This window comes from Patella vulgata, chromosome 4 (assembly GCF_932274485.2).
Source record: "Patella vulgata chromosome 4, xgPatVulg1.2, whole genome shotgun sequence".
Lineage (NCBI taxonomy): Eukaryota > Metazoa > Mollusca > Gastropoda > Patellidae > Patella > Patella vulgata.
In genome coordinates, this window is record NC_065882.2 from 64,948,994 (window position 1) to 64,975,439 (window position 26,446).

The following is a 26,446-nucleotide window of genomic DNA, read 5'->3' on the forward strand; positions in this document are numbered from 1 at the left end:
GTGGAATTAATTTTTAATTAAAATCCATTTTTATATCTTTGTGTCAATAGCACGGCTACAAATAGCATATCAAATGCAGTGAAATTTGAATTGTTCGGGGGAAAGCACAATGCAATCGGTACAATATTTCAAGCATTAAATTTTATTTTGGGTTATAATCATAAAGTCAACGACATCTGGGTAGAATAAGCGTGCCCATTATTATATTGAGTATAACATGATAACGCTCCCACACACGTGCGCGTATGTACTCAACAATAGAAAAAAAAATTCAATTTAAGACTGAATGGTTGTTGGACTGGTTTTAAGAGGGGTTGTTTCTAACAAGGATACTGTGGGACAAAATGCTGTTTGTGCAACAGTTGGTTGTATTTAAAATATTAGCGTGAAATGTATTCGATCAGCTGTACCCTGTTATAAAGTTATCGCTGGGTTGTCACTATCAGCTGTATATCATTCATTATGTATGAGACCTAGCACATGGTGGCTTTACTTAATAACACTAAGCCTCTTTCTTTTATATATTTTGAAAAAAAAAGCAAAACAAACAAAACCCACTTAAATTTTATTGTTGACGAAAGGAGGTGTTTTGGTTGCATGGTAAAAGTGGAAGTGTGAAAACTGATCCACTACCCTGTTCAAATTCTCTAACGCATGCTAGTTTCAGTATTCGCTGATTTAAATCACCGAATAAGTTGCACTGCTTATTAAAACTGTCTATATTCAGGAGCAATTCGTGGAAAGGTTCAAGACATTGTCGCTGCCGTGGCATTCCGCAAGAATCGTATATAGAAAGACAAAAATAAAATCCAGCAACAACAAATAACAGCCTCGAAATCATCATTACCCGATGATAAGACCCCAAACCTCTAACCCTACATTTCAAACAAATTTAGGTCTAAATTATATCAAATTCCGATTTGTTTATATACATTATATAGTACTACTGTTCTGGCGTTGGGGTTAGACTATTAAATATAGAATTAATTGACTAAATATTAAGCTCTACTCTTTTTAATGTATCAAAATAATATAAACCCCGACTTGTTTTGAGATCCCAGATTTATTAATGTCATATGTATACCATGAACATATTTATTGAATAAATATTGTTAGAAATATTTTTTTTAAAAAAAAGATTACTTTACTCAGTAATTAAAAAACATAAATTCTTGAAAAAACACCTGCCCAGACTCTAGTCAATCGGAAATGTTAACACAATAGATTTTTAAAATATCACAATAGAAGCCACGAAGAAAAGTTATTTGATATTTTATGAATAAACATTATTTAAACCAATTCTCGGAATTGTTAAAGGACGTTAAACCCCATTTCATTTCATTTCATTTGAGAATTGTTAAGTATTCTTAATTTACAAAAAATAAACGTTTATTTCCAGATACGACCATCAATTATTTAAGAGTACGATATGCATATGGATGTTTGGATTATTTCATTTTTTGTTTGTTTCCAATTTTTTTTTTTTAAAAAAAGAAAATTGGTATTTACATTAATTGCTTATAAAATTATATTTTAAAATAATTCTTTGAATTAAAAGCATCGATTTACTGATAGCAGCCTGAGTTTTATACTTTATTATTTATGTTGAATAATAAAAAATACAAATGATCCCCGAAAAGAAGGTAAACATAAACGGAATCTAGTTGTAGAAAGGAAAATCGATCAAGCCCAGTTACATTTGCATGCTACTTAACGGTTCACTGAATGCACAATACCATTCGCCACCCAGCTGAGTCGAGTACTAGAGCCTATACATCCCTATTCTAATAATGAGTATCGCCCTTTATGATACAAATGTGAATGGCGACACGTGCTGGTCGTTTAGATTACCAATCTATTAGGGGTGTATTGTAGTAGATTGGATCGATTTTCGGAACAGCGATGCCAGTTCCTTTGTTCTTGACTTGCTAGAGTCGTCAAAACAATGGAGAGATTAATTCAACTAACGGGATCGGGGCCCTATAAAGGGTCTCGTAAATCAGAGCGAATGTATTCAGACCCAGAGAGGGAACGAGTAGTGCCCTGTGCGGGTGAGGGGCAAACCATTACCGTAAACAAACAGCAGCTTTGCGAGACTGAAAGGTTTAGTTAAGAATTTTTTGCTTGCCAGCAAGTTCGTCAGCAGATCAAGGACAGTTTTAATCAAATTGGCTGGACTGTATTTTGACATATCACAAAACTGACGATATTGAAGATAAAGGAACAAAGAAGATTGGCGAGATTAATACGATTATTTGTACATCAGCTGTTGCCAACTACAGCAGTCAGACTATTATTTATCATGCCTACTCCGTTATCAGACGGCTGTCGAGCAGCTTGGAATTGGAACAGACGGGAAAAGTCACACGAAGTTCGTATTCATGGAAAACAGTTGCAGATTGCATATTTTCACCCGAACTGGAGCAACGGTACGGCCGGAGTTCGGGGATCTAAACCTATTAACAATGGAAGACATTATTGGGAAATTCGAATTTCGGAAAGACTTTTTGGAACAAGTATGATGTTCGGAATAGGAACGAAGAAGGCCCGGTTACACGTGGATGCTTTTGTAAACTTGTTGGGCGAAGATGACCAAAGTTGGGGACTTTCTCATAAAGGATTATTGTGGCATAATGGAATATCGAAAGAATACACCCGACCCTTTCAAGAAAATGAATCAACAACAATTGGTATGTTATACGACGGTGATACAGGAACATTAACTTATTTTAAAGATGGTGACTGCTTAGGAGTTGCTTTCACCGGACTCGACAATGTCGTTTACGATCTTTATCCTATAGTGTGTTCGACCGCAGCTAAAACAGAGATGACTCTTGGCACGAGAAAACGAAGTTTTGTGAACCTACAAGATCGATGTCGTGCATCTATTCTTTCAAAAATTCCAATGACTAACAGAATAGACAAATTACCGTTACCAAATAAAATTAGACAATTTTTGAAAGAAGGTGCAGTATGATATGCATAACTTGAAATTAACCATATCTTCTAAAATGTCTGATACAGCGAAATAAACTTTTAGAAAGCAGTGTACAATGTACGAAACATCATTAGTTCTTGCCGTTTGTATAATTTACATGTATATATAATTGTAAAACATTGTATATATCTATTTACGATAAATTAATTTCACCAATATCGTCACATATCATATCTCTTGTAAAGGGAGGTAACCTGTCTCTTTAATGTAAATACATTTATTTATTTATTTAATAATTAAATTATATATTAATTATAAATCTTAATATATAAATACGGATGAGTATATCTAGTCAATTGTTTATACTAAAGCATTTCGCTAATCCGCTTTCTTTATTTAAAGTTTTTTTATGTAAAAATATTAATTGAATTTTATTTGTGTGTATATTAATGTATAATTTATGCAGTAGATTATATCTACAAATTTCATAATATATTGATTTTAATATATTTAAGGCCAAGCCGTGCAATAATTCACAATAATAGAGTGATGTATATAATGATGTATATAATTTAGATAAGTAATATAAATAATAAAGCACATTATTTATCATAATTGTGCATATTTCAAAAGGTGCTATTTTGTATCATAAACTGTAAGCAAGAGTGGGGATGCGAGGACAAAAACTGTCAATGTTCATAAAAAAAAGAGCCAGTGTAGTAAAGTTTTTTTGATTTCGAATTTTTGAGAAAAAAAACCCCAACAAAACAGTCGTTGGATTCGTTTATCAGAATATATCAGTAAGTCTAAAAATATTAAAGAATAAAAATGAGCTGTCATTTTTTAGGGCGTTGATAGATGACGTCTATATATATAATTAAGATATTTTTAAATAATTAACCATGTTTAAGTCTACACAAAGGTATTATCAGATTAGAACATTGACAGTTTGACCGAGTGACAGCTGATCTGTATATGAATGAATCTAAAAAAAAAGAAAGAAAGAAGCGGAATTGAATGAAAATGAAATGTTTGTTTTATAATTCATTTTTGTAATAAAAACTGTGTGTATCAATTTAAATTTGTGTTTTTGTTGTGTTTAAATATCTATGTGGACACCGACCCCATAAATATATATGTATGAAAAATATCCGTTTATAATTTCAAAGTCCTTTGTTATTATATACTGACAAGTCAAAGCATTATGAAAAGGTTGGCACGCGCCGGTACGCATGAATGAATAGGGCGAACGAAGATAAAAGGAGAATGGAGACGGGGTCACGCGAACTTAAATATTGATCACTGATATGAAATATAATCACAAACAAAGAAACATTTTCTACCTTTAAACTTGGTTGAATTTACATATGTATAAAGAAAAGTTTTTTGTGTGTACCCCTGTCTTTCAAGTAAACAGAAGGGACGCCTCTTTTTTTAGGTTTTTATCTTATTTGCACCGGTCAGCTGTCTTAATAATATCGGTCAAGTGGAATAATCTGTCAAAAGCGTTTTATCAGTTTTATCAACTTATTCAACTATTAAAAGCCATTTAATTAAGGTATGAGCTGTATAGGCCAACTCTTCCAATTCTGTAGTGTTTAATTTAATATCGCCCTGTGTTTGATTCACGGTTATTTTTGGGCGGTTTTACGTGATATTTAAATATTTATCAACGTTGAAAGTTAGGTTGTAATGATGCTGCTCTGACAAACGGCAACTCACATTGATGTTTACACAAAGGCCATAGAAATAGTCCTGGGTGTAATGCCCACAAAATAAGCTAGTGTTGACAACACATCTGTGACATTTAAAACAAGCGCTTGCCATAGTTTTCAAGAGATGAATAGAAAACAAGCTAAAAACAACAACAAGATACGATTTTTCATACAACCAGGGGCCATGATCCAGAAAGTTAGGGTTCGATACGCGCAAGTATTGAACCCGGGATATACATAATACACATATATTTTATGTTTCATCAAAACATTATCAAAATTGTGACCTCTAGAGGGTCCACAACCTTGATATTACACACGTTTACACTATTTGCGTACACCTTCATTATGGTGTAACAGTGATACATTCGAACAGTTTATTAAATCGTACAATAGGGGCCATAACCCAGGAAGTTACAGTCCGATATGCGCGAATATCGACAGGAACGGAGATTTTTGGAGACAAACCTATATTCCAAGTTTCGTCAAAATCGGATAAGAATTGTGACCTGTAGAGTGTCCACGAACAAATTGTGGGCGGACAGACAGGGGCGACGACATTGTACGTCGACATGAAAATGTGGTCGTATAAAAATAAAATATGTGTTTTATATTGTTTACTTGGGAACACAATGGTTGGGTACAGCTGCCCTGGCAAATCAGTTTTAAAGGGACCCTGACGACCAGTGCCCTTTATGAAATGAAATGGGGTTTAACATCCTACTTTTATGCACCAACCGGTTTAATGAAGACGGTTATACGCCATGCAAGGTGCTATGGTGAACATTTTACCAGAGGAAGGGCGCTACGGCCTACTCGAATTTCAGTCAGGGGTTCTATTACTTGCAAGCCAACGTATAATCGGCACCTCAATGTTCCTTGTCAGGCCTGCACATGTGACAACGGTAAACTACGGTGGAATATCCAAAGGAATCCCTACGACCGTGATCGAGACTTACTGAGACAGTGTGAACGGAAACCCTTTCTGGTTAAAAGATGATTTAATAACGTTTCATCAAGTCAAATCTTATTAACCCATAAAATATATATATACTTTTACTTTATAGGATTTTTTAAAATTATTTTTTAGAAGTTTATTTAATATCACAATGGAAGCACAGATATAAAATTACAAATTCAACAAATCAACAAAATGTCAAGAGGGTTCACGAGACTCCTTTCATGTAGCCTCTCTGTACGTCTATTCAGAAATATAAGTTGGAACTATTAGAATATCGTTGAATGAACTATAAACTATTTAACACGCATCACATTAGTATCAAATTGGTTGGTTGATGTTAACAGTGTCTGAAATGATAAAAATATTCTTCATTATGTAAACATAATGTCCCTTTGATACCTTCATTTTGTCTAGCTCCATTTCAGTCTGTAGTTTATATCCATACCGCAGTCTCAATTTGCTGTTCTTGGGAGGATAATAGTAAAGTGTTTAAATGGGGGTTACAAACACTCTATACCCACCGACAGCCACTGACCCGGATCCATCACCGTTGGACCTTTTTCTTAAACAACGTTTTAACGCTGAAGTTCTTAGTTCCATAGCTAAGATGCCGCGTGAGTAGTTTTTACACAATGTACATTGAAACCTTAACCTATAATAGTTACATGTAGCCCACTCAGTATTCCTTGAGCGCACTCAGTTTTATTTTTCTTGAAATGGGTGGGTGGGGGGGTCCGAACAGCTTAACGAGTGCGCGTTAGCTCACAAGGTCTGTCATTGAGTGAAGTGGTGTGGTTTCGATTCCCCGCGTGTGCGTGACAAAGAGTTGGATCGTATGGGTTTTCTTCGGGCGCTCCGGTTTCCACCCATAGCTAGCTAAAGACCCCTACACGCAAGTGAATTATTGAAATAAATTTTGAACCATGTGTTGGTCCCGAAATGACCTAGTTTGTGTCAAGTGGACGTTTAACCACCATTTCTCTCTCGATCTCCCCTTATTTTCCCGTTGATTATCAAGCGTTATAAATTATAATAACACTGTATAGATTGACTTACCCACATGTTTTACGACAATAATCTCTAGTATAATTATAAAATACATCATTTATACCAGTTTGACAACCAAATGTTTCATTTCGCCAAAATTCACAGGCAAATGTCGCTGCTAAGTCCAAACAAACTAAAAATAAATATACAAAACATGGATAAATGTTACAATAATTTTAATGAGTAGACGATATAAAATTATCTAAATTAGACGAAATCTTAGTAATTGGTTCTTGACAAATTACAATATTTTGCTAAGTATGCCTGGATTCAAATCGGCAACCTACGTCCTTTGGTTTAGGGGTTACCATTCTTGCCCGGAACTTAGGTACAGCTCAAAAAGTATATCAACAAAATTATCTTCAGCTTTACCCGTGTATCATTGTTTTAACCTTCGAAGGAATCTCCTACCTGTAATTTTGGGAGAACTGTTTAGCCATTTTGGTCTAGGTGCCACCGAAGCAGCTACAAATGTCACAAATTGAAAAAGTAAGGTACGGTGATTTTTATATAAAAAGTTCCAATTACCTGAGGGCGATAATGTTGTTAAAGGACTTCGTTCACTACATTGTAATTTAGGACAGCATTCAGGAAAAGGTTTACTGTTATCTTCAACCAACTGACAGTTGGTCGTATCCGGATTCTCTGTTGGTGCTAATGGCCGACATCTAAAAATAAAGTTTTAGAATAACACGTCATTATCAACTAGTGTAAATCATATCGGCTGATACAATTAAATATGACATCAAAAGGTTCACGACGCGGAGAATATTATGCTATTCGATGTCGCTAGGCCTATAGGGTGCTTGTAGGTTGTTTATTAGACTGGACAACCTGCTCTAACTGACGTCAGGCTGGTTCCTACGTCACTGCGCTATTCTGACTTCTATATGCAAGCATAGAACTAGAACACTAACAGTCAGAAAAGGAGTGACGTAGGAGCGAGTCTGACGTATTAGAGCAGGTTATCCAGTCGAGTTGTTAATGAGAGAATGACGTAAAATGCTCATCAACCATTAACGTCAGCTCCTGGAAACCACGTCATCAATGGCTGTTCAGACTCACACAAAGGTAAACTAAGATCACTTCTTTTTCACAAATGCCAGATCAATTAATAATTCGTTTTATCCTGCATAGGTTTAAGGGAGAAGATTTTGAAAATGGCGAACCTGCAATTGTGTATCAAACAAAACTAAAGAAGGAACGATGGAAACTGAAGGACACCAAGATGGCTTACAAAAACTTTGATGATCCCACAACGTGGTATGCAACAGCTCGAATTCTTGAAGACTCCGAGATACAGTGGATGTGGGTTCTGATAAATCCAGAACGAAAGATAATCAGAACTGAATCTATTTCCTATCGCCATGTTGGTGTAGGATTTGTGGGTGGTGATATACACAGTAGCTGGGGTATCAGCGAGGTTATATATCAACAGCAGGGTTGCTATGTCAATCTAGAAACGTGTTACCGTACTAAACTTGGGGAACGTCTTGCAGCTGTGGGAGCAGGGACAGTCCTTGGAGACTGGATTGCTTGCGAGGCGCCTTTAGCAGATCTGATATCCGACTTTGATTGGAAGTGGCGGGTAAGGCTATGGATGGACCAATATACGAACAAGGAATGGAAATGGGTTGTTGTTGATCAGCGAAGGTGTCCAGTCCGATGGGAAGACTCTCCGAACAGACAGCTGGTCTGTAAAAAATTGACCATTCAGACAATTTTCGCTCCTTGGAATAATCCAGGTGACGACAAGGTGAAATGTATGGTAGCAGATGAATTAAGAGACAGGGTTAGAGACCATGGTATTTTGCAGTTAGAAAAAAGTAATAAACTTTTCCAGTCTGAAGATATGGACGACAAAATTACGCTGAGGAAAGAATAAACTTTGTGTTATTTTATAGACTGTTCGTATTATAGTATTTCAATATAATTATATAAATATTGAATGTGTCTCCGTTTTATTAAATATATTTGAATATCGGTCTACACAAATTTATTGCATGTTAATGTTATGGCGTGACAGCCCTCCTTGAACGAAGATGGTAACAGCAAAGTGTTTAATGATAGTTGCACAGTACCATTATCAGTCACTGTCAGACCAGAACCCGTCGGTAATAAAATATCGGGCTAATATAAGGTACAGAACGTGGGGCCGGTTTTTAATCGACAATTTTCAGCGGTCCAATAGGATTAGTTTTAAAGCCCGCGTAGAATTCGCAAACCATAATCTGACCCCCTGTAGAACGTTTCCATTAAAATACCCGCGAAAAATTATTTGTTAAATATTTTCGCGATCAAAAATCGAATCTCCGTTTCAAATTAGGTGAAATAATAATGTTAACGCAGAATGAATCCAGTCGTATTAAATCCAACTTAATTTTAAAAGATAAATTCGTTATTACATTATGCACAACAGTTCAGCGTAGGCTTGTGAACAACAGTTTCTTAATATTAAAAGCGTAACCTCGTCGAACTGAAATTATTTTAAACTTAAAGGATGGGTGGTTTGTAGTCAGAATCATGAATCAACAGTGTGACATGTTGTACAAACGTGGCGACTAAATGACTGAAATTAAATTGTAGAATAATAATATGACAAAATCGAAAATCATATAAGCCCACCTTTCTTGTACTATAAACTTGCCAGAGAAAACAATAAAACATATGTTGTTATCACAGACCCCGGGAGCAGACGGCCAATTGTCTCCATCATTCATCACATTACCAGACGCATCTAAACAATCACCTAAAAATAGACAATTGATGGTATTATATATATATATTACCCTTTCAGTAACCTTGTACGGTGCGATATTTTATTAAATGTATAAATCAAGAGGCATGAATAAGTATATGACATCCATAAAAGATGCAAAACAGGAACCTTCCCCAACCCCCATCTTGCGGGAATATTCCACACGAACTATTAATAGTACTCCGTCACGGGTGGGTGCCACACCCCAAGACACACATAGTTGTAAAAATCAAATACAGTCAATATTTTGTCAGTATCATTATGGTCAGGATGTATTGCCCCCTCTGTGCTCACACAATTTTTAAATTTTTTAGAAATGATTAGTATATGCGCCTTGGACATTAACTTCGATGGAATACAGTCAATATTTGTCAGTATCATTATGGTCAGGATGTATTGCCCCTCTGTGCTCACACAATTTTTAAATATTTTTTATAAATGATTAGTAAATGCACCTTGGACATTAAAGTAACTGAATATCATCCAAAATCTTCGACATTTAAAACACGAATTTTTTTGCAATTTAAATCAGCATTGGTGTTGTGATCTTACCTGGAAAAGATGGACCTCTGATATCCAATATTTAAGACAAAATAAACATTTTACCATTGGTACACGAATCGTGTACCATAATGCGTTTCAGCGCCATTTGTAACAAGGTGCTCAAAGAATGAGACTAGACATATTCCACAAGTTATGTCAAACGGTGATATCGTGTTCTTATTTGGAGAGCATGCGCAATAAATAATATCGGTGTTGACTGGAATAACCAGACGCTAGAAACTGACTTGCGGTTGAGACTTCTGGCGTATTTCGCTGAACATAACTAATGACAATTCACAGTAAAACGGACACGATTGAATGTAAAACAGTTTATATAAATTCATATTACATTATTATATGTGTTGCGACCCATTTGTGCCAATTTCTAGGTCCAAAATATTAGCGATTTAGCTCCTTTAACTTCGATGGAATTGTGCGCAATATGAGAACTAACTATTTTTTATTATTATTATTGGTAGTAGTAGTAGTGATGGGGTAAAGAGGGTCACTTTCGATTTTTAGCGTTTTTACAAAAACTAGAGATATAACACCCCACAGACATGCTTTCATTTATAACGTAAATTGCCATGGCCTCTGGTCGCCAGTAGAAGGGTTTCAACCCACCACAAACTACCATGGTGTGAAAGTTGAATCTCTAAGCAAAGAGTCGGTCCAAAAATGGTTCAGTTTCGTTCAGTATTTACAATTTGACTACATTTTTGCAAGAATTAAATCGTGAAAATGAGATACTGTCCAAAAAGTGCCAATGACGATCGTCTGTAATAACCGATATACGTCCAAGATCAAAAAGAAAACATTCGTTGGGGAATAAGTGGTAAAGCCGTCGCCCTGACAAAGGCACCCTCCCCCACATACCAAACTTCGGCTGATTGTCTATAGTTAGCTCCGCCTGAAAATAGACACTAAGCTAGTTGACAGACATTTCAAGTCCTAGATCTACCATTTTAGTCGAAAACACTAAGTATATTTCGCGAATTTTGAGAAGTATATATATATGATGCTTTCATTTTTAAATAAAATAGAAAAGGTTAAATTAGTCTTTTTGTGTATAACAGATTCTGATGTGAACCGGAGTAGGAAAGCAATACAAAACATAATACAAATTGTTGGATATGGCGGTCATTGAAGGCAGAGATGTATTCTCGAAGTATGAAGTGGATGGATCTCTGTGTGCAGAATGCCTTCCCCACGATTGAAACATTTTAAATGATTGGGTATGAATAAAATAAATGACAGATTAAAGTGCTAACATAACTAATGCAATCAGCCTTTCATTTCGTATCTGTTGGGTCATGGGCCTTATAATACAATGTCCATGGTTGCGCTAAGAAATCGCAACAGATCAACAAAAATGACATCCTCGAATTGAGAACTATGTTAGTGCTCTGAAACGGGTTAGTAGCGAGAATGTTCTCGCAACAAAATCGCATTGATATTTAGTGAGAAACTTTATTCCCCCAAAACGTCAGTAGTGCTAAAAATAATTTACCTGTCGCTTTTACTTTAGAAACAATCCTCGATTGATTGGTGGCACATTCTACATCATGTATTAGAAACACAGAATATATCCAAATTATCAAACAGCTCCAATTATGCCATGTCATCGTCATCTTTAATTTACTAATACATTAAATCCATTAAAATGCACAGCTAACAAATGGAAAAAAAATCCCTTTAAAGTTCTGACCCCGACACTCACAAAATGGCGTAGAGATTATTATTGGTTGGTTTATTATTGTTTATTTAACGTTCTGTGACTATGTATATAATACTTATTATTACCTAGAAACAAGAATAGACAAGTTCCTAACAATAAACCAATCAACGTAACTTCTTTGTTTAAAATCAATGAAGGATTAACTTGAGATTAGACTAAGGGTCGATAATTCTGTCCTATTCTTCGAATCAGCCGTACATAATATGATTTATTTATTTTTATGTTATATTAAGCCTAAAACATAATTCCTAAAACATAATTCCTGAACACGTTGATTTTGGCTGTAAATTTGTAAGGTATCAGTATTGTTGAAAACGGGATGCTTTTATTGGATTTAGTGCGTCAGGGGAGACAATTCTTCTATCACCCAATTTTGAACAAGAACGTCTGCTTTGTTCATATTGTCGAGATTACTAACCAAAACTGCTTTTTAGGCTTAATTCAATTGATCTGTTTTCCATAATGATATAATAGATGTTTCAAAATCAATTCTTTTTAATCATTCATTTAGGCAATTATATCTAAATTCTGGTTTCAAAATATCAGGGGTAATGCTTAGGAATCTTAATGGCAGAAAACTGAGACCCTGTTTACAAATTGATAGTACACAAAAAGTCTCCATGGCAGGTGGAATTGAAAGAAAATGACACTTTCGGAAAAAATTGCCCCCCCCCCCTTTCCATTTTAATGAATAATCTAATATTGTATGCCCATTTCTTCCTTTCCTCTAAGTTCAAAATCTTAGTCTCTTGCACAAAAATTCATGTCGCCATTCTTGCAAGAGGAGCAGCAATCTTTGTAAAAAAAAAAAAAAAAAAATCAAACAAAATCTGAACCACCTTGGATGAATTTCCTAAAATTCTGAAGGTCTCTTTAAAGCTGCTAATGATTATTTGAGGGATTTTGAATATCTTACTACAATACAATATCAGTCCAAAAATATTTCAATTCAGTGTAGTATTTATAAAGATATGATCAAACATTTTATAACATTTGTTATCTTGCAAAGAAAGTATAGACAAGCCAGTGCCACCTATAAGTTTAATATCTTTTGATAGATTTTTCTAACTGACTGACTACAACCTGGAAGACTTTCTGCCATTGATATTTTGGTTAGGTTTCTTAATTAAACAGGCATTATGTAAGAGCTAAATCTGCCTATTGCAAATGCAAATGATGATCAGCTGCTTATAAGTGAGAATTGCATAATTTCTAAGAAAGTCAAAACATAATCATTTCTATATCTATTAATTAATAGGTTGTTAAATCATTACTATAAAATCATAGGAATGATTCTAGCACTTAAAAAATATTCACATAAAAATTTGAAATAAATTCTACTCGCCGACGGTATTTGGAAATTGTATTATTTCTTTGACTGGAAAACTAAGTCTACACTGTGGAAGGCATAATAACACCATAAAATCAAATGTTGGATTTTAAAAGAAAATGAAAGATTTGCCTATTTCTCAACTAACACAAGTGAATTATAGGATTTAGGATTATTCTTCAACAAGGTAGGACTGTGTGTATAGATGCCATGTATTTTAAGGCTTTATTTAAGCATATTTTAAATATAAGACTTAAAAAATGCAATTCTCGCTTTAAAATGAAAAACAGAAACAAATCAACTAAAAGTGTGATTGATGCTATAAAATTTTATTCTCTTTACACCAACAGACTTGGTCAATAGATGACAATCTGTTATTTTAATGAAGATAAACAGAAACTATATACAAGTTTGACAAACAATCATAGAGATAAAAATATCCTCTCCATTACTCTCTACTATATACACTGATGATAATAGGCTGTATGATTATTCAACTATAAATAATGAATATGAAACATGAAACTACTTCAATTAGATATACACATTTACTTACATATTATTTACATCTTCTTATGTATATCTATCTTATACACAAGGAATGACCAGATTCTATCTCTAAGCCCCATCCCATTCACCCCAAGGTTTAATTCTCCGTTCCCCTTTTAAGTAGAAAATCAGGAGTACCTGTTATTTAAAATATGATGTATTATACAGTAATTTGTACCAAGTCTCTTCAATTGAAATATTCGGGTTGATCATATATTGTCTTGATTGCCCTAGTCTAAATTGTCTTTGCTTCAAGTGTCTGTCTTCTTACGGTTCACACAAAACTTAAACTGAGAATAGACACAAAGCTAGTTGACCGACATTTAAATTCTCATTTCAACGATTTTAGTAGAAAACGCTTAGCATACTTTGAAAATGTTGAGATTAATTATTTCAACTTTCATATGTAATGAAATTGAACTAGTTTATTTAGTGTATGAACCTTTTAGAACTGCATAAATTATAAGAACACTATTTTTTTTTTTCAATATGGCAGCGATTCAGGACAGAGATCTATTCTAAAAGTTGATAGTACTCTGTGTGTATAGAATTCTTCTGGCTATCTGTGTATACACTATGCATACAGTTCATGCAATGACTTTTGCCTCAATCGACCAGTTTTACCGTATTATGTATACTTCAAATGAAAGATGAATATTTTCCTTCTCAACCAATTGTAGAATGTACATCACCTTTTGTTGGACAATATGTGTATTTAGTCCTGACAATTTGAACTAGAACAACAAAGACTAGACCATACAGTATTATTGTAATGTTTAGAAAATAAAGTCTTGAATGTACCGTATCATATTAATTGTCGGAAAATCTTATTTAACTCTAAAAACAAGATGTTATTTATTATGAATTCTAAAAGTTTTGTTACTCCCCTTGGTAGATATATTCTAACACAATAAACAGCACCTCTTCTGAAAGTCAAATGGTAACTGTGCATATTAATATATAATATAGATCCTGAGTCACAATCACACACTCTTTATTATCAGTCATTATCATAAGACTTACATTTGATATAATATATGTTTCACAATTTGTTTACTAAAATATTCTTACAACCTGGCAAAATGATTTACTTGGACATACAGTATATCTAATTGGCAAAAAACATTTACATGTACTGTTATATGTTCACTTTTGATTACTTGGGGATCCACACGACAATGAATTTAAGAGGCCAAAATATGTGTAATAACCCAGTTACCGTGATCTTTCAGCCATGTAGCTATTTGAGGTTGTGTGTAGTAATGATATGTAATACACATCATGGTTATACCAAGATGTCTAGGGCTTTATTCAGATATATAAATCTCTAAGAATGATAACTTACTATAGTAACCAATGCTTACTATAACCGTTCAGTTGTTATGCTAACTTACTATAGTAACCAATGATAAGTAAGAGATTTCAGTTTTTAGGATAACATAGTATAGTCACCAACAGTAACTAATATATTTCAGTTGTTAGGATAACTTAGTATGGTAATTGGTAACCAATGGTAACTAAGATATTTCACTTGTTATGCTAAATTGCTATAGTAACCAATAGTAATAGTTCAATTGTTAGGATAACTTAGTATAGTAACTAAGATATTTCAATTGTTATGATAACAAGCAATAGCAACCAATGACAACTAAAATATTTCAGTTATTGTGATAACTTAGTAGTATAGTAACCAATGGTAACCAATAGATTTCAGTTGTTAGGATAATTTACTACAGAAACTAATGGTACGATAGCTAAGAGATTTCAGGTTTGGGCTACAGAGTTAAAAAAAAAAAAAAAATTTCAAACAGTCCCTTGTCATGAAAGTCATACTATGACAAGGTAAAACAAAACCCACCTATACAAAGTAATTTAAATAACCATGTTAAATTAATTTGATGACATTTTAAAATTTAAAACATGCACTAATTTATAATTTAATCTCATGCACTTTACTATTACCATATTTGAATCTTTTAGGTTTCATTTCTGAAATCTGTGTTAGAAAATTTTATCACTTACCATTATTATTATTAATATGTGTAAAAAACAAATTAAGTCTACTGTATAATGTAGTTTTTTTACTAAACTTTTTAAACTGAGCTTTTAATAGTTTCATAAATTCGAGATAATATTTTGCTTTTGATTAAAGGTTAAAGATACTAAAATAAATGACTTTTAGAAAATATAAACCCAGTTATAACTATCAATAACTACCAACTTTCTTACACTATTAGTATTAATATTACAATTTACTAAATCTAAAATACTGTTTGTATCACAGGGATATGGGCTGGGGGCTTAAGTCTATGGAATGCCAAATCTACCTGAATTCAATTATTTACATCAGTAGATGTTATAATTTGAATAGATGTATACATCACATTCCATAATCTAAAACCCCAGAGCTTATCGCTTTGAAGCAAATAGTGACTAAATTAATTTACATTGTACATCCAAGTAATAAACATGAAAATAAATAAATAGAATTAATTACAAGATTGCTTTTTCTTCTTGATTTCTATTTCAAGTTAATACATTTAGGCAAAAATAAACTACAGTTTTTTACGTTGTAATAAGGCAAGTAACACACAGTTTCGAAGGACCTATACAATCGTCATGACAAAAGGCACCACACTTTTGACACATAACCATAGCTTTCAAACTACATGCACAACTAGACTGATTTAACAGAGTACCACCGTCTGCTATAGTATTTGAGGTTACAGTTATTGGTAGAGTTGTTCCCCCTTGTAAAATAACATTTGTAATATTCTGACCGGACGTCAGCATTTGAACATTCTGTATGTTTGAAGACGATGACAACACCGGTCTAGCCAACAGATTGGCAACTTGGGTCTCGGTTAATAATTTATTTCCATTGGCTAGGACACTGCTTTCCATCGTTGTAGGGGTACCTTTCACGCTAAAAGTGCCCTGGACAACTGACTGTGACTGATTAGGTTCAACCACAGTTACTGACGGTCGTGTGATAACTTTCATCTGAGACCCATTACGACCTACTGGAATAACAGTGCCAGCTTTGGATAAAAAATTCAGCTGTTCAGGATTTAAGTTCAAGCTGATTTCCTCTTGATTAGGGGTTGGTTGATTATTACTGGTTGGATTATTATTAGTATTCGTGGTATCTACACTTGCTGATCGAACTATCGTTATTACATCAGACGGTCGGTTTACATGATTTGGGGGAGCACTAGATGCACGAGGAGGGGTATTAGCTAAAATTGCACGGACAGCATCCGAAGTAATTATCTGTCCTATTCCCTGAGAATTAGTGGAAGTTATCACATCAGTTCTTGGGGCGGGTATTGTTATTATTCTTCTCGTCGTTGCATTACTGTCAACGAACTGATTTGCACCGACCCCAACACTTGATATACTACTCACTGGTGCATTCACTAGATAAACTGTATTAGTATTCGGTTGCGATAAACTGTTTGTATTTGACGTGACTATAAGAATCTTTTGTTTCGTAGGATCTTTAGTTGGTGTTGTCGTAACAACTTTCGGAATAGTTTTTACTGGTGATATTGCCTCACTAGTAGCTGGGGGTACTGATGTTGTTGTAGTTGTACTCGCCGTTACTAATTTAGACATATTTGATGTTGGAGATTCCTGTTTGATACGACTTTTCTCAAACTCGGCTTTACAAATTTCATGTGAACGTTGTAAATTTGCAAGTTTTTGTTGTTCACTAATGACAGCACTGTGCGATGGTGGACGACCTTTCGCTGGTGATATAATAATAGTCTGAGGTTTTGTAGGGGCCACCGAAACAGAAGCTTGAGGGATATCTGGGGATTTTGGAACAAAGCTTTCTGGCGATAATTTAGCTGGTGGGGGAACAGGTTTCACACATTGAGCTGCTTTCATCTGAGCCTGTTTGGTTCTAGCTTTGATTTGAGCAAGAGTTCTAGTTTGACCACCTGCTTTGTTGTGAGGTGGATTGGGGTCTGTCAACAAACTTCGCATCACCGTTTGTTGAGAGACGTTGGTCTGAGGTACAGGAATAACATTTACTATCGATTTAACGGCTGGTGTTTGGGCTTTATATTGCGCCAATGTCCTGGTTTGACCGCCTAATCTAAAACTAGCAGATACAGTTGCTGTATTTAAAACTTTAGCTTGCGATGTTTGTAATCCTGCCGCTAGTTGTGACTGAATAACACTACCTCCACTCTTTTGTAACCTCGCCGCTTGAGTTTGGGCTCGTATTTGTGCCAATGTCTTTGCCTGAGCTTGGACCGGTTGCCCAGGAATAACTACTTTTTGTTTCTTAACAGGAACAGGACTTCCAGAATCAGAACTAGCTTCAACTTTGACCTCTGTTTTAATCTGCGGAGCTGACGTGACTGTTTTATCCGTGTGCGAGGTAGACGTCTGTGATGTTGTCATAGTTAAAAGTCCTGATGTGACGGGCATACTAAGACTTATACTACTGTTATTAGTATTTAGACAGGCACTTGATGAGGTCGAAGCTTGAAGTTTAGCAGCCACTGTTCTAGACACATCTCTCTTGCGTAACATTTGTGATACCAGCATACTGGATCTATTAGGTTTAGGTTTAACTTGAGGAACTGGTAGAGTTAGCTTAGGTAAAGGTGATGGCCCTGTTGCTTTAGGTACGTCAACCATACTTCTACAAAATACAATAACAGTTTATACATATCATACATAATAATAATAATAAGTTCAGGAGAACTGCTCAATCAAACAGAAACCCAGAAGACACATCACACACGGACATTGTAAGTAATCAACAATAAAAGTACTATTAAATTAAGTAAATGGATCAGCGTGCTGAAAGTAAGTGTCCACTAAGCAATGATGCAGGAAAATGTACATCAAGGGAGGTAACTCAAAACTGGAGCATTTCCAACAGGTATTATATTCTAGTGTATATCATTATTGACTGTTACTTAGTATTTTGAGGAAAGTGATAACAATGTATCAATGAATTTACAATGTTAGTCTTTACACTTAATACAAGAAGCGACCAGTCTTGAGAGAGATAGAGATATGGGGTTTAACGTCAACTTTACACAAACTAGGTCATTTCGGGGCTAACATATGGTTCAATGTTATTTTAATAATTCACGTGTGCGTAGGGGACTTTAGCAATAGGAGAAAAACGGAGGACCCGGAGAAAGCCCACGAGGTTGGACAGTATTGATGGCAGACGTCGGCTGAATCATGATATGAAAGATGTTAACCATGTTGGAATGTTACAATATTAGCTAAAACTAATAAGAATTTGATAATAAATATAGACGGGTGAAAAATATTGTATTATTTAACTGCATCATTGCACAAAATATCATCAACTATATAAGTTTAGAAGAGCAGTATATTTAAAAAAAAGATAGCATATTTGGAAAATAAATAGTTCTTTGTCTTTATAAACTGTTATACCATTATTCACATTAATATCAAAGTATAGAACAGACATGGAAAACCCTCAAGGCTCAATAGACATAGATGAAAGGATGGTATAAATTTTCTTTGCATAAATAAGGACAAAATTCTAATTTATAGACTACATACCTCTGTCCCCATACTGGTTCAAAATGTTTTGCCTAAAGAGGAAAGAAATGAAGTTATATAAGTTAATACAGATACAAATAAAACATGATAAATAAATTGTTGTCTTGTTAACCAAAACTTGTGAAATCGGATCTTAAATTTTATAATTTTCTAGGCCATCTAATTCTTTTTTCCATTCAAATTGAAAGTGGTATAACTTTACAATTTGTGAAATCAGTTATAAGCCATATTTATTTGTCCGATATCAGTAATTTTCCATTTGAAAGTATATTGGTAATCATTTCTGTGTGTTATTATAATATTATACCTTCCAAGGATCTAACTTCATTAATTCTTTCTCCTGTTCTTGTTTTAATCTCTGTTGGTTTTCTGGTGTAAATTCAGCTGGAAAACATAACAAATAATTCATGATAAAAAACTTAGAATGAATACTGCTTGAATAGTCGATGGTCCATACATAAAAGACTATATGGACATGTATTCTATGATTATTTTAGCTGTTAGTATAACACAGCAATGGCAGTGTACCGGTAATAATTGTTGATTAGACTCAGGACAATTAGTGTCCATATTATGTCATATATAGGATTTTAATATCGCTTACCATCAGATAACCTTTCTCTCCATTCTTGACATGCCTTGGCAAAAAACTCATTGTTTAATGCTGTACTACTCATTCTAGAAGAAAAAAAATATAACCTAACATATCACAAACTATATATAAATCGTAAAGATACAATATGTAAGATTTAGCAAAAGAGCTGGTCGTTCTTGCTATAATAGTTCAAAAGTAGACAAAGAAAAATTAATGTATTGGAAAATTCATTCAAATTACTTTATTCTGTGTGGGTTATGGGTGTTGGAAGCTGTAGCGCAGGCTGTTTATTAATGCTAGCAACATTACTGGACAATAGAGACTTGGCCTCTACAGTAAACTTCGCATAAGTCGGATTCGTATAAGTCGGATCTTCGCTCAAATCGGATAAAATCGTTTGGATCCTTTGATTCTGCAAATTTTTCTTATTAAATTTCCACGCACAAGTCAGATCTTTGCTTAACTCGGATCAAAATGTTCTGTCCATTTGACCTAATTCTGGCGATTTTACTTTGTCTAAATCGGATCGGTGGTATGTTCAGAATTTGACTAAGTCCGTACGAAGTTAGGTATTCCATCATTCTAAATCAAATCAGCCTATATGATGCGATGCAATAATAGAATTTCCAGGAAAATTCGAAACCCGCTGTCTGCTGTACGAGAGATTATCCGGGAAAATTTAGGACATTTTTCAAAGATGGCGACAAAATGGAAGTTATCTAATCGTACCAAAACAGAAGTTATTTACTCGCACATATGAACAAAAGCCTGAAATGTGTCTTCAAATCAATTATTATTCGGCTTTTGCAGTTTATTTCTAATCGAGCTAAGATTGAATTTCGGTCTTCGGCTAACTCGGATCTTTGCTTAACTCGGATAAAATTGGTCAGTCCACTTAGATCCGACTTATGCGAAGTTTACTGTATTTATCATTAAACTTTTAGATCTCGCGGGCATCCTAATCTTAAAGTTCTGCCATCTGATGTTCCGAGAGTTGATTATGGGCTTGTCATGTTAATAAATGTCTAAATAATTTACAAAACATTTGAAGCCAAAATAAACACATGCAATAAGCAGATTTCGCTCTAACATAATGCATCTTTTACAGGAAAGTTCCTTTTTATAATTAAGCATTCAATAATCAAACTGTGTAATTTTAGCTGTGAAAAATATTGTCAGAAAAATGCACAATTGGAATCTGTGAATTCAAAATTAAAGAATTATGCTAAACACTGTCATATTGGAGGAATGAATATTATGGATAATCATAACCCATAATGTGGTAAAGATGATACAGCTTTTATATAACAGAAACATTCAATCCATTCAATGTCTATATGTCAACAATTTTTTTTAAAATCCTACATTACAAAATATGAAGCAAGCACAAAGAAATGAATTAAGGATATTGAATTTTACCTAAGATTATTTTCATCATCGTCTAGTTTATCACACTCGGGTAAGTTGGCTATAAGATTCTGTTGATACTGTGGTGGAAGGCGAGCAAATGTATTGGAGTCAATGATCGACTGTTAAAAAATAAAAAATTACAATCAATTAATGAAGAATATGTATAAACATCTAAAGAAAGTTCTTTTATGTGTTTGTGTGCAGTACTACAGATATTGTACACATGATACTTCAACAACTTTCTGAAATTTGAATTGATAAGTTTTGTGTAAATAAATGGAATGGTAGGCTGTGGTATTACTATGGTTACGTTAACCATTGAGCTCTGCCAACGTTTACACTCCTGACAGATTGCTTAGCACTACTGCAGGGTTCCATAAAATTTCCACACTTCAAGTAAAATTCAATACATTTGAGTGTTAACAATTAAAAACAATCAGTAAAATGGTTGTTAGGCAATGAAACATATATGCTCATAGCACATTGTAATAACTCATTATGGAAGTCATTATCAGAAATTGCTGAAATTCAAAAGGCTTCTTCATTGCATTAATGTAACCATATATATCTATGTAAATTTTCAGAAATTTATGATGATAAATGTAGTCTGCAGAGTCTTTACAAGGAATTGTGTAGGACAAACAGACATAGGCAACAGTAATATTTCAATGTGGGTGTACTAAAAATGCCAATTTTAGATGTACACCTTCGCTAGTCAATATAGGGCATAAAATCAGATGTTTGATTATAATATAACCAATGATCAAGCATCAGTTAATTTAATTGTGTAATATTACCTTTAGATTTATATTGACTAAGAATGAATCTGGAGTTAAATCAATGGCCCCTTCTTTTGTTTCTGCTAGTTGAGCATTAAAACTTTTTCTTTTGTTACCTCTTCTTCGGGGCTGGAATTGATTGTACAAAAAAAATCAGTTTTCTATGTATACTTGTTCCCTTTATAAAACTCTATTACAAAATCCCAGTCCTCACCCTCGAAGAATTATTTAAACAAGCTTGAGCAAATTATGAACCTATAGTTGAAAATTCTCATATCAGAAATCAGTTGACCAGTTGTTAGTTTGCTACATTAAGCGGTTTTAACATACATGTAAACATCCCAGTAATTAAAACTTGTAAACTAGCTGACTGGAGGTATATAGTTGATGTATGGTCTGTATTGTATGTGTATTGTGTAACATAACAGTTAACATATATATACGAATATTGTGATTGTAGTTTTATGTTGAATTTAAAATGAGTAGACAAAAGATGATCAAATGCAAGTGGAGGGTTCCAAAAGTACCTTAATACATGTAATTACTGTTGTCGACCTATTCTATTGCACGATGTTTATAGCTATTACTCAATTTGGCAATTCATAATAAGCTCAATTACCATAACACTGTTTATAAGTACAAGTAAGTTAATCATTATTCCTCAAATCCTAATGTCAAGAGGTCAAATACTGGTCACAATACAATCTTCCAACTTTTTATACTCCCACTCACTACTACTACTACATGTATTTAGTATTGAAGATCAAACGGTCCACTTTCAAACAAAATGAAATTAAACATAATGACAATTCTTAATAACATCTTTAGTGTTGATTCAGATTAGTGGAGAAATGTGACTTTAGGACAAAGAATTTTTAGAATTTTTTTCTTTCTTTGTCCATACAAATGTTTCAATTCCTTAACAACAGTAAAAGTTGCACAATACCTTCATACTGAAGCCTGGTGTGGCAGCTAACTTTTCTTGTAATGTTTTAGGTGGTGAGCCCTGTAGTCTAGTACTACCAGACTGTGATGGTCCATTACTTGCATGATTGTTGACCTTATTCCCACTACCTGAAGCTTTTTCTGTGTGTCCATTTGTTTTAGTTTGCCCACTACTAACAGACGTCAAGGTTCCATCTTTCGTAAATGAAGAGATTATTTTGGCTAAAAGGGAAGAAATATAGTTATAATTTCAATCCAAAAGTGCAATTAAAAATCAGTAAGCTTATAGCAACAACTGAAAAGATAAACAATCTGACAGTTTAATCAACACCCCACACCCATGGCTTGATTCAACTGTCTTCTTGTCTGTTATTGGTATAATCAAAATGCAAGCCCAATTAACCTAAAAAGGCACAATTGCTGTATTTAAGGTGAAGGGTGTATATCGTTTCATACCATACATACATCTTGAGTGGTTCCTAGATACATGTATCTCCATAGGAAACAAAACAGGACAAAAGAATCAATGGAAGAATGAGGCCCATTTCAATTAATCTCTCATGTTAAAACTTTGTATAGGCTTTGGCCTTTATACATATAACTTACGTTTTTTGACTCTAGGTGACTGTCTTATGTTTCTTTGAGTATTGAGTGCAGGCGTGGCCGAGGAATTATCTGGTGTATTCTCCTGCATCTTAATGACATTGTGTACAGTACATTAATGATATTAGACAAGAATGACCATTTCAAATCTGAAGGAAAATATTTTAGAAATAGATAAAGATCATTGGAATTCATGAAATGAAATAAAAGTAACTTACAAATACATAGTATTAGAAATCCTGCATTATAAAATCTATATTATGCGATATAGAGGTGTTCAAGTTATTGCTGATTTATCACGCTTTGCCAGAATCAAAATTGAATACAATATATAAATGTATGGTCGGGTACATCATATTATCATTATTTTATAAATCTGTTTTTCGATCAATGATTGTGTGATATTGGATACATGTACATGACTTCCAGTGCTCATCACATCCAATAAATAACTGACAGCTGTAGCCATAAATATGGACCGATATGACTGACCTGTTGATAACAACTGACAAATGAGTCCGGGGCCCTTATTCACGAAAACTTAAACTAAGTTACAACCAAAATTTTAAGAAATACTGCAACTTGACTTCATTGGATATGTGCAAATTGATTTTACTGGTCAGCCAATCGAATTGCAGTATTTCTTAAAATTTCGATTGTATCTTAGTTTAAGTTTTCAAGAATAAGGGCCCAGTTCTTTCATTTTCACAAACTTTTATCTTTATCATAAAAGGATGATCCCTACACCAATTTTTAAAAAAAATCCATGTAACCATTCTGATGAAGAGATTTTATGATAACTTAAATCTGCCCCTTTGAGGTCCCTACATGTACCAGCTATATAATCTGAACAGTTCTAAATAAATAATGTTTTCTAGCGTGGTTTCCTAACTGGCGCAGGATGGAGCACCTGACAAAGACAGCTGTCTAATCATCCGGAGAGGATGAAAAACTGAGGTCTTGTGTACAGATTGTTGTGCACATACATGTAATATATCACTTAAAAGTTGGAATTTAATTTAAGAATAGAGCGTAGCACCGCTGTCTGGCCAAAATTGCCCTCATAACACACTGTATGACGTGTATGCCCATCATCATTAGCCCAGTTGTAGCAGAACAGTAGGATGTTAAACTCCATTTCATTTCTAAATAAATACCACATTTGCAATAGAAAGACATTAAAATCCATCATAAATATCTTACTCCAGATAGTCATGGCATAGCCCTTTGGACAGATAGCTAATAAACAGAATGTAAAATATTACCTTCAATTTTTATGTGTTTTGTTAGGGATGGGGGTATGTCATATAGTCAATAAACTTCATATGTTGTACTAATCAATAAAATACATGTACCAGTAACATAAAAAATGATAAGTGGGTCGATAAATGAGACAGAGAGAATCAAAACTTTTATTTTTCATAATTGTCTAATTTTCTTTTAAAAAAGAAGTTCAAAGGGCATATGGCTCTATTCTTTGGAACCTTGAAATAAACGACAATTGGTTTAAATGAACGTATTAATGTATTATATGAATGTATAAAAGCAATTTATATTCAATTTTTTATTATAATTTCTAATGAATTATGTTGGGTAAAATATGTGAAGAGTCCAGATTAAACGACAATCATTTACACCTAGGTCTACTTAGTCCATTCTACATATTTTTATTATTTTGTCATTTGTGAATCAGCCATTACTAATTACTTTTGCGTTGTCTTGTTGGCTACATTTTCCTCTGATCATTACAAATGACACCTGAAACCATAGAATACACGACCTGTGTACTGATTTTAAAATATACATTATGTCTTATATATTGAATATTAGGATCCCATATTTTCACTGCAAGATAACAACATCGATATTGATTGAAACGGACCAATATTGAATCTTAATTTGTGTTTTTTATTTCAAAACATCTTACTTCTCAGGGACATGGATCATATTGTTATGGTACCATATTTAGAGTACAAACTTTCATGCTCTGTATGAAAGGGATAGTGAACACCAATGAGTATGCTGCCCATTAAAGGCTCAATACCACGTAAAGCTTTTCAAATGTGACTTGGATTTAAAAATATTTTTGAACCCTCTGGACAAGTAAAATAGGATTTAATGGATAATTTAGACAACAGGTAAGACACTAACACATCTAGTACTTAGAATAAGACTATTTTTTTATTTTCTGGAGCTGTCAAGCCAGCGAGAGTGTTATTGTCCCTTTAAAGGATTTCTAGTCCGCAAAATCAGCACTCAATTGGCCCGTACTGATTTGTCGTCACCGACATGTTTCAATGACAATTGATTGTATGTTGCCCATATTGATATTATTATGCACTAGAGCACCTTGTTTGTGATGTCATGACAGCCAGCTGGCTACAGGTCTCTACAGATTTCTTGTCATCGATATATGTATAGGCTATGGTATATTTGTCATTACAGGGCACAAGAACTCAATGATAATAGACCCTTGTTTGTGTAGTTGTACTAGGCCTAGTAGGCCCTCTGGCTCCGTCTGAAATGCATTTCATTTACTTACTACTAGTAGTGTAGAAGCCTTTTTTATTTTTGAATGAAACATTTATTTTACTTAAATAAATGGCATCTACTAAACTCTATAACGATTTCTCTAATAAAATATTGCAAGTTGCTTAATCGTGCTTTTAAACAAAATGATAAAGCTGCAGTTTAAAATCCCGACCAAATGATATTTCACTACACACAGAAAAATATTGGCGGAATTAGATTTTACCTTGAAAACTATGCCAATATTTTCCAAGATTTTCCTAGAATTTCAACCTTTAATGCGAATCAAAGAAGTCTGACGAATGCACAAAATGCTAAAACTCACATTAATAATAATTAATAAGTTATCATTCCATTATTCAACGATCAAAACTAATAAATTCTTGCTTTTCAATAACACAAGCCACAGCCATTATTCTTCATGGGATTCTGGGATTGATG

The 26,446-nt window shown here is 33.9% G+C and overlaps 3 protein-coding genes across 3 annotated transcripts; 1 reads left to right on the forward strand and 2 right to left on the reverse strand.

Moving 5' to 3' along the window:
* Positions 1-1,967: 1,967 nt before the first annotated feature.
* Positions 1,968-3,969, forward strand: LOC126818796 (SPRY domain-containing SOCS box protein 3-like). The gene has a single exon (XM_050546368.2). The coding sequence runs from the start codon at positions 2,303-2,305 to the stop codon at positions 2,975-2,977; it is 675 nt and encodes a 224-aa protein (XP_050402325.1). The 5' UTR covers positions 1,968-2,302; the 3' UTR covers positions 2,978-3,969.
* Positions 3,970-5,821: 1,852 nt separating this feature from the next.
* Positions 5,822-11,807, reverse strand: LOC126818798 (uncharacterized). Its single transcript, XM_050546369.2, has 5 exons — positions 11,473-11,807; positions 9,287-9,410; positions 7,190-7,329; positions 6,671-6,794; positions 5,822-5,961 (listed from the first exon to the last, which is right to left on the reverse strand). Exons 1-5 carry the CDS (start codon positions 11,591-11,593, stop codon positions 5,952-5,954), a joined length of 519 nt encoding a protein of 172 aa, XP_050402326.1. The 5' UTR covers positions 11,594-11,807; the 3' UTR covers positions 5,822-5,951.
* Positions 11,808-13,343: 1,536 nt separating this feature from the next.
* LOC126818784 (polycomb protein Asx) lies at positions 13,344-26,427 on the reverse strand. Its single transcript, XM_050546346.1, has 9 exons — positions 26,331-26,427; positions 23,480-23,625; positions 22,875-23,095; positions 21,947-22,057; positions 21,159-21,268; positions 19,749-19,822; positions 19,452-19,528; positions 19,145-19,176; positions 13,344-18,239 (listed from the first exon to the last, which is right to left on the reverse strand). The coding sequence occupies exons 2-9, from the start codon at positions 23,565-23,567 to the stop codon at positions 16,145-16,147; spliced, it is 2,808 nt and encodes a 935-aa protein (XP_050402303.1). The 5' UTR covers positions 23,568-23,625; positions 26,331-26,427; the 3' UTR covers positions 13,344-16,144.
* Between the last annotated feature and the right edge of the window lie 19 nt (positions 26,428-26,446).

Excerpts from the sequence above, each read along its gene's own strand:
- LOC126818784 (XM_050546346.1), bottom strand. The coding sequence starts at position 23,567 with ATGCAGGAGAATACACCAGATAATTCCTCGGCCACGCCTGCACTCAAT. Across the intron at positions 21,269-21,946 it reads TAGTCAATATAAATCTAAAG|TCGATCATTGACTCCAATAC; the intron begins GTAATATTACAC and ends ATTTTTTAACAG. Across the intron at positions 18,240-19,144 it reads GAACCAGTATGGGGACAGAG|AAGTATGGTTGACGTACCTA; the intron begins GTATGTAGTCTA and ends TGTATTTTGTAG.
- LOC126818796 (XM_050546368.2), top strand. The coding sequence starts at position 2,303 with ATGCCTACTCCGTTATCAGACGGCTGTCGAGCAGCTTGGAATTGGAAC.
- LOC126818798 (XM_050546369.2), bottom strand. The coding sequence starts at position 11,593 with ATGACGATGACATGGCATAATTGGAGCTGTTTGATAATTTGGATATAT. Across the intron at positions 7,330-9,286 it reads AAGTTTATAGTACAAGAAAG|ATGTCGGCCATTAGCACCAA; the intron begins GTGGGCTTATAT and ends CTTTATTTTTAG. Across the intron at positions 6,795-7,189 it reads AACAACATTATCGCCCTCAG|TTTGTTTGGACTTAGCAGCG; the intron begins GTAATTGGAACT and ends ATTTATTTTTAG.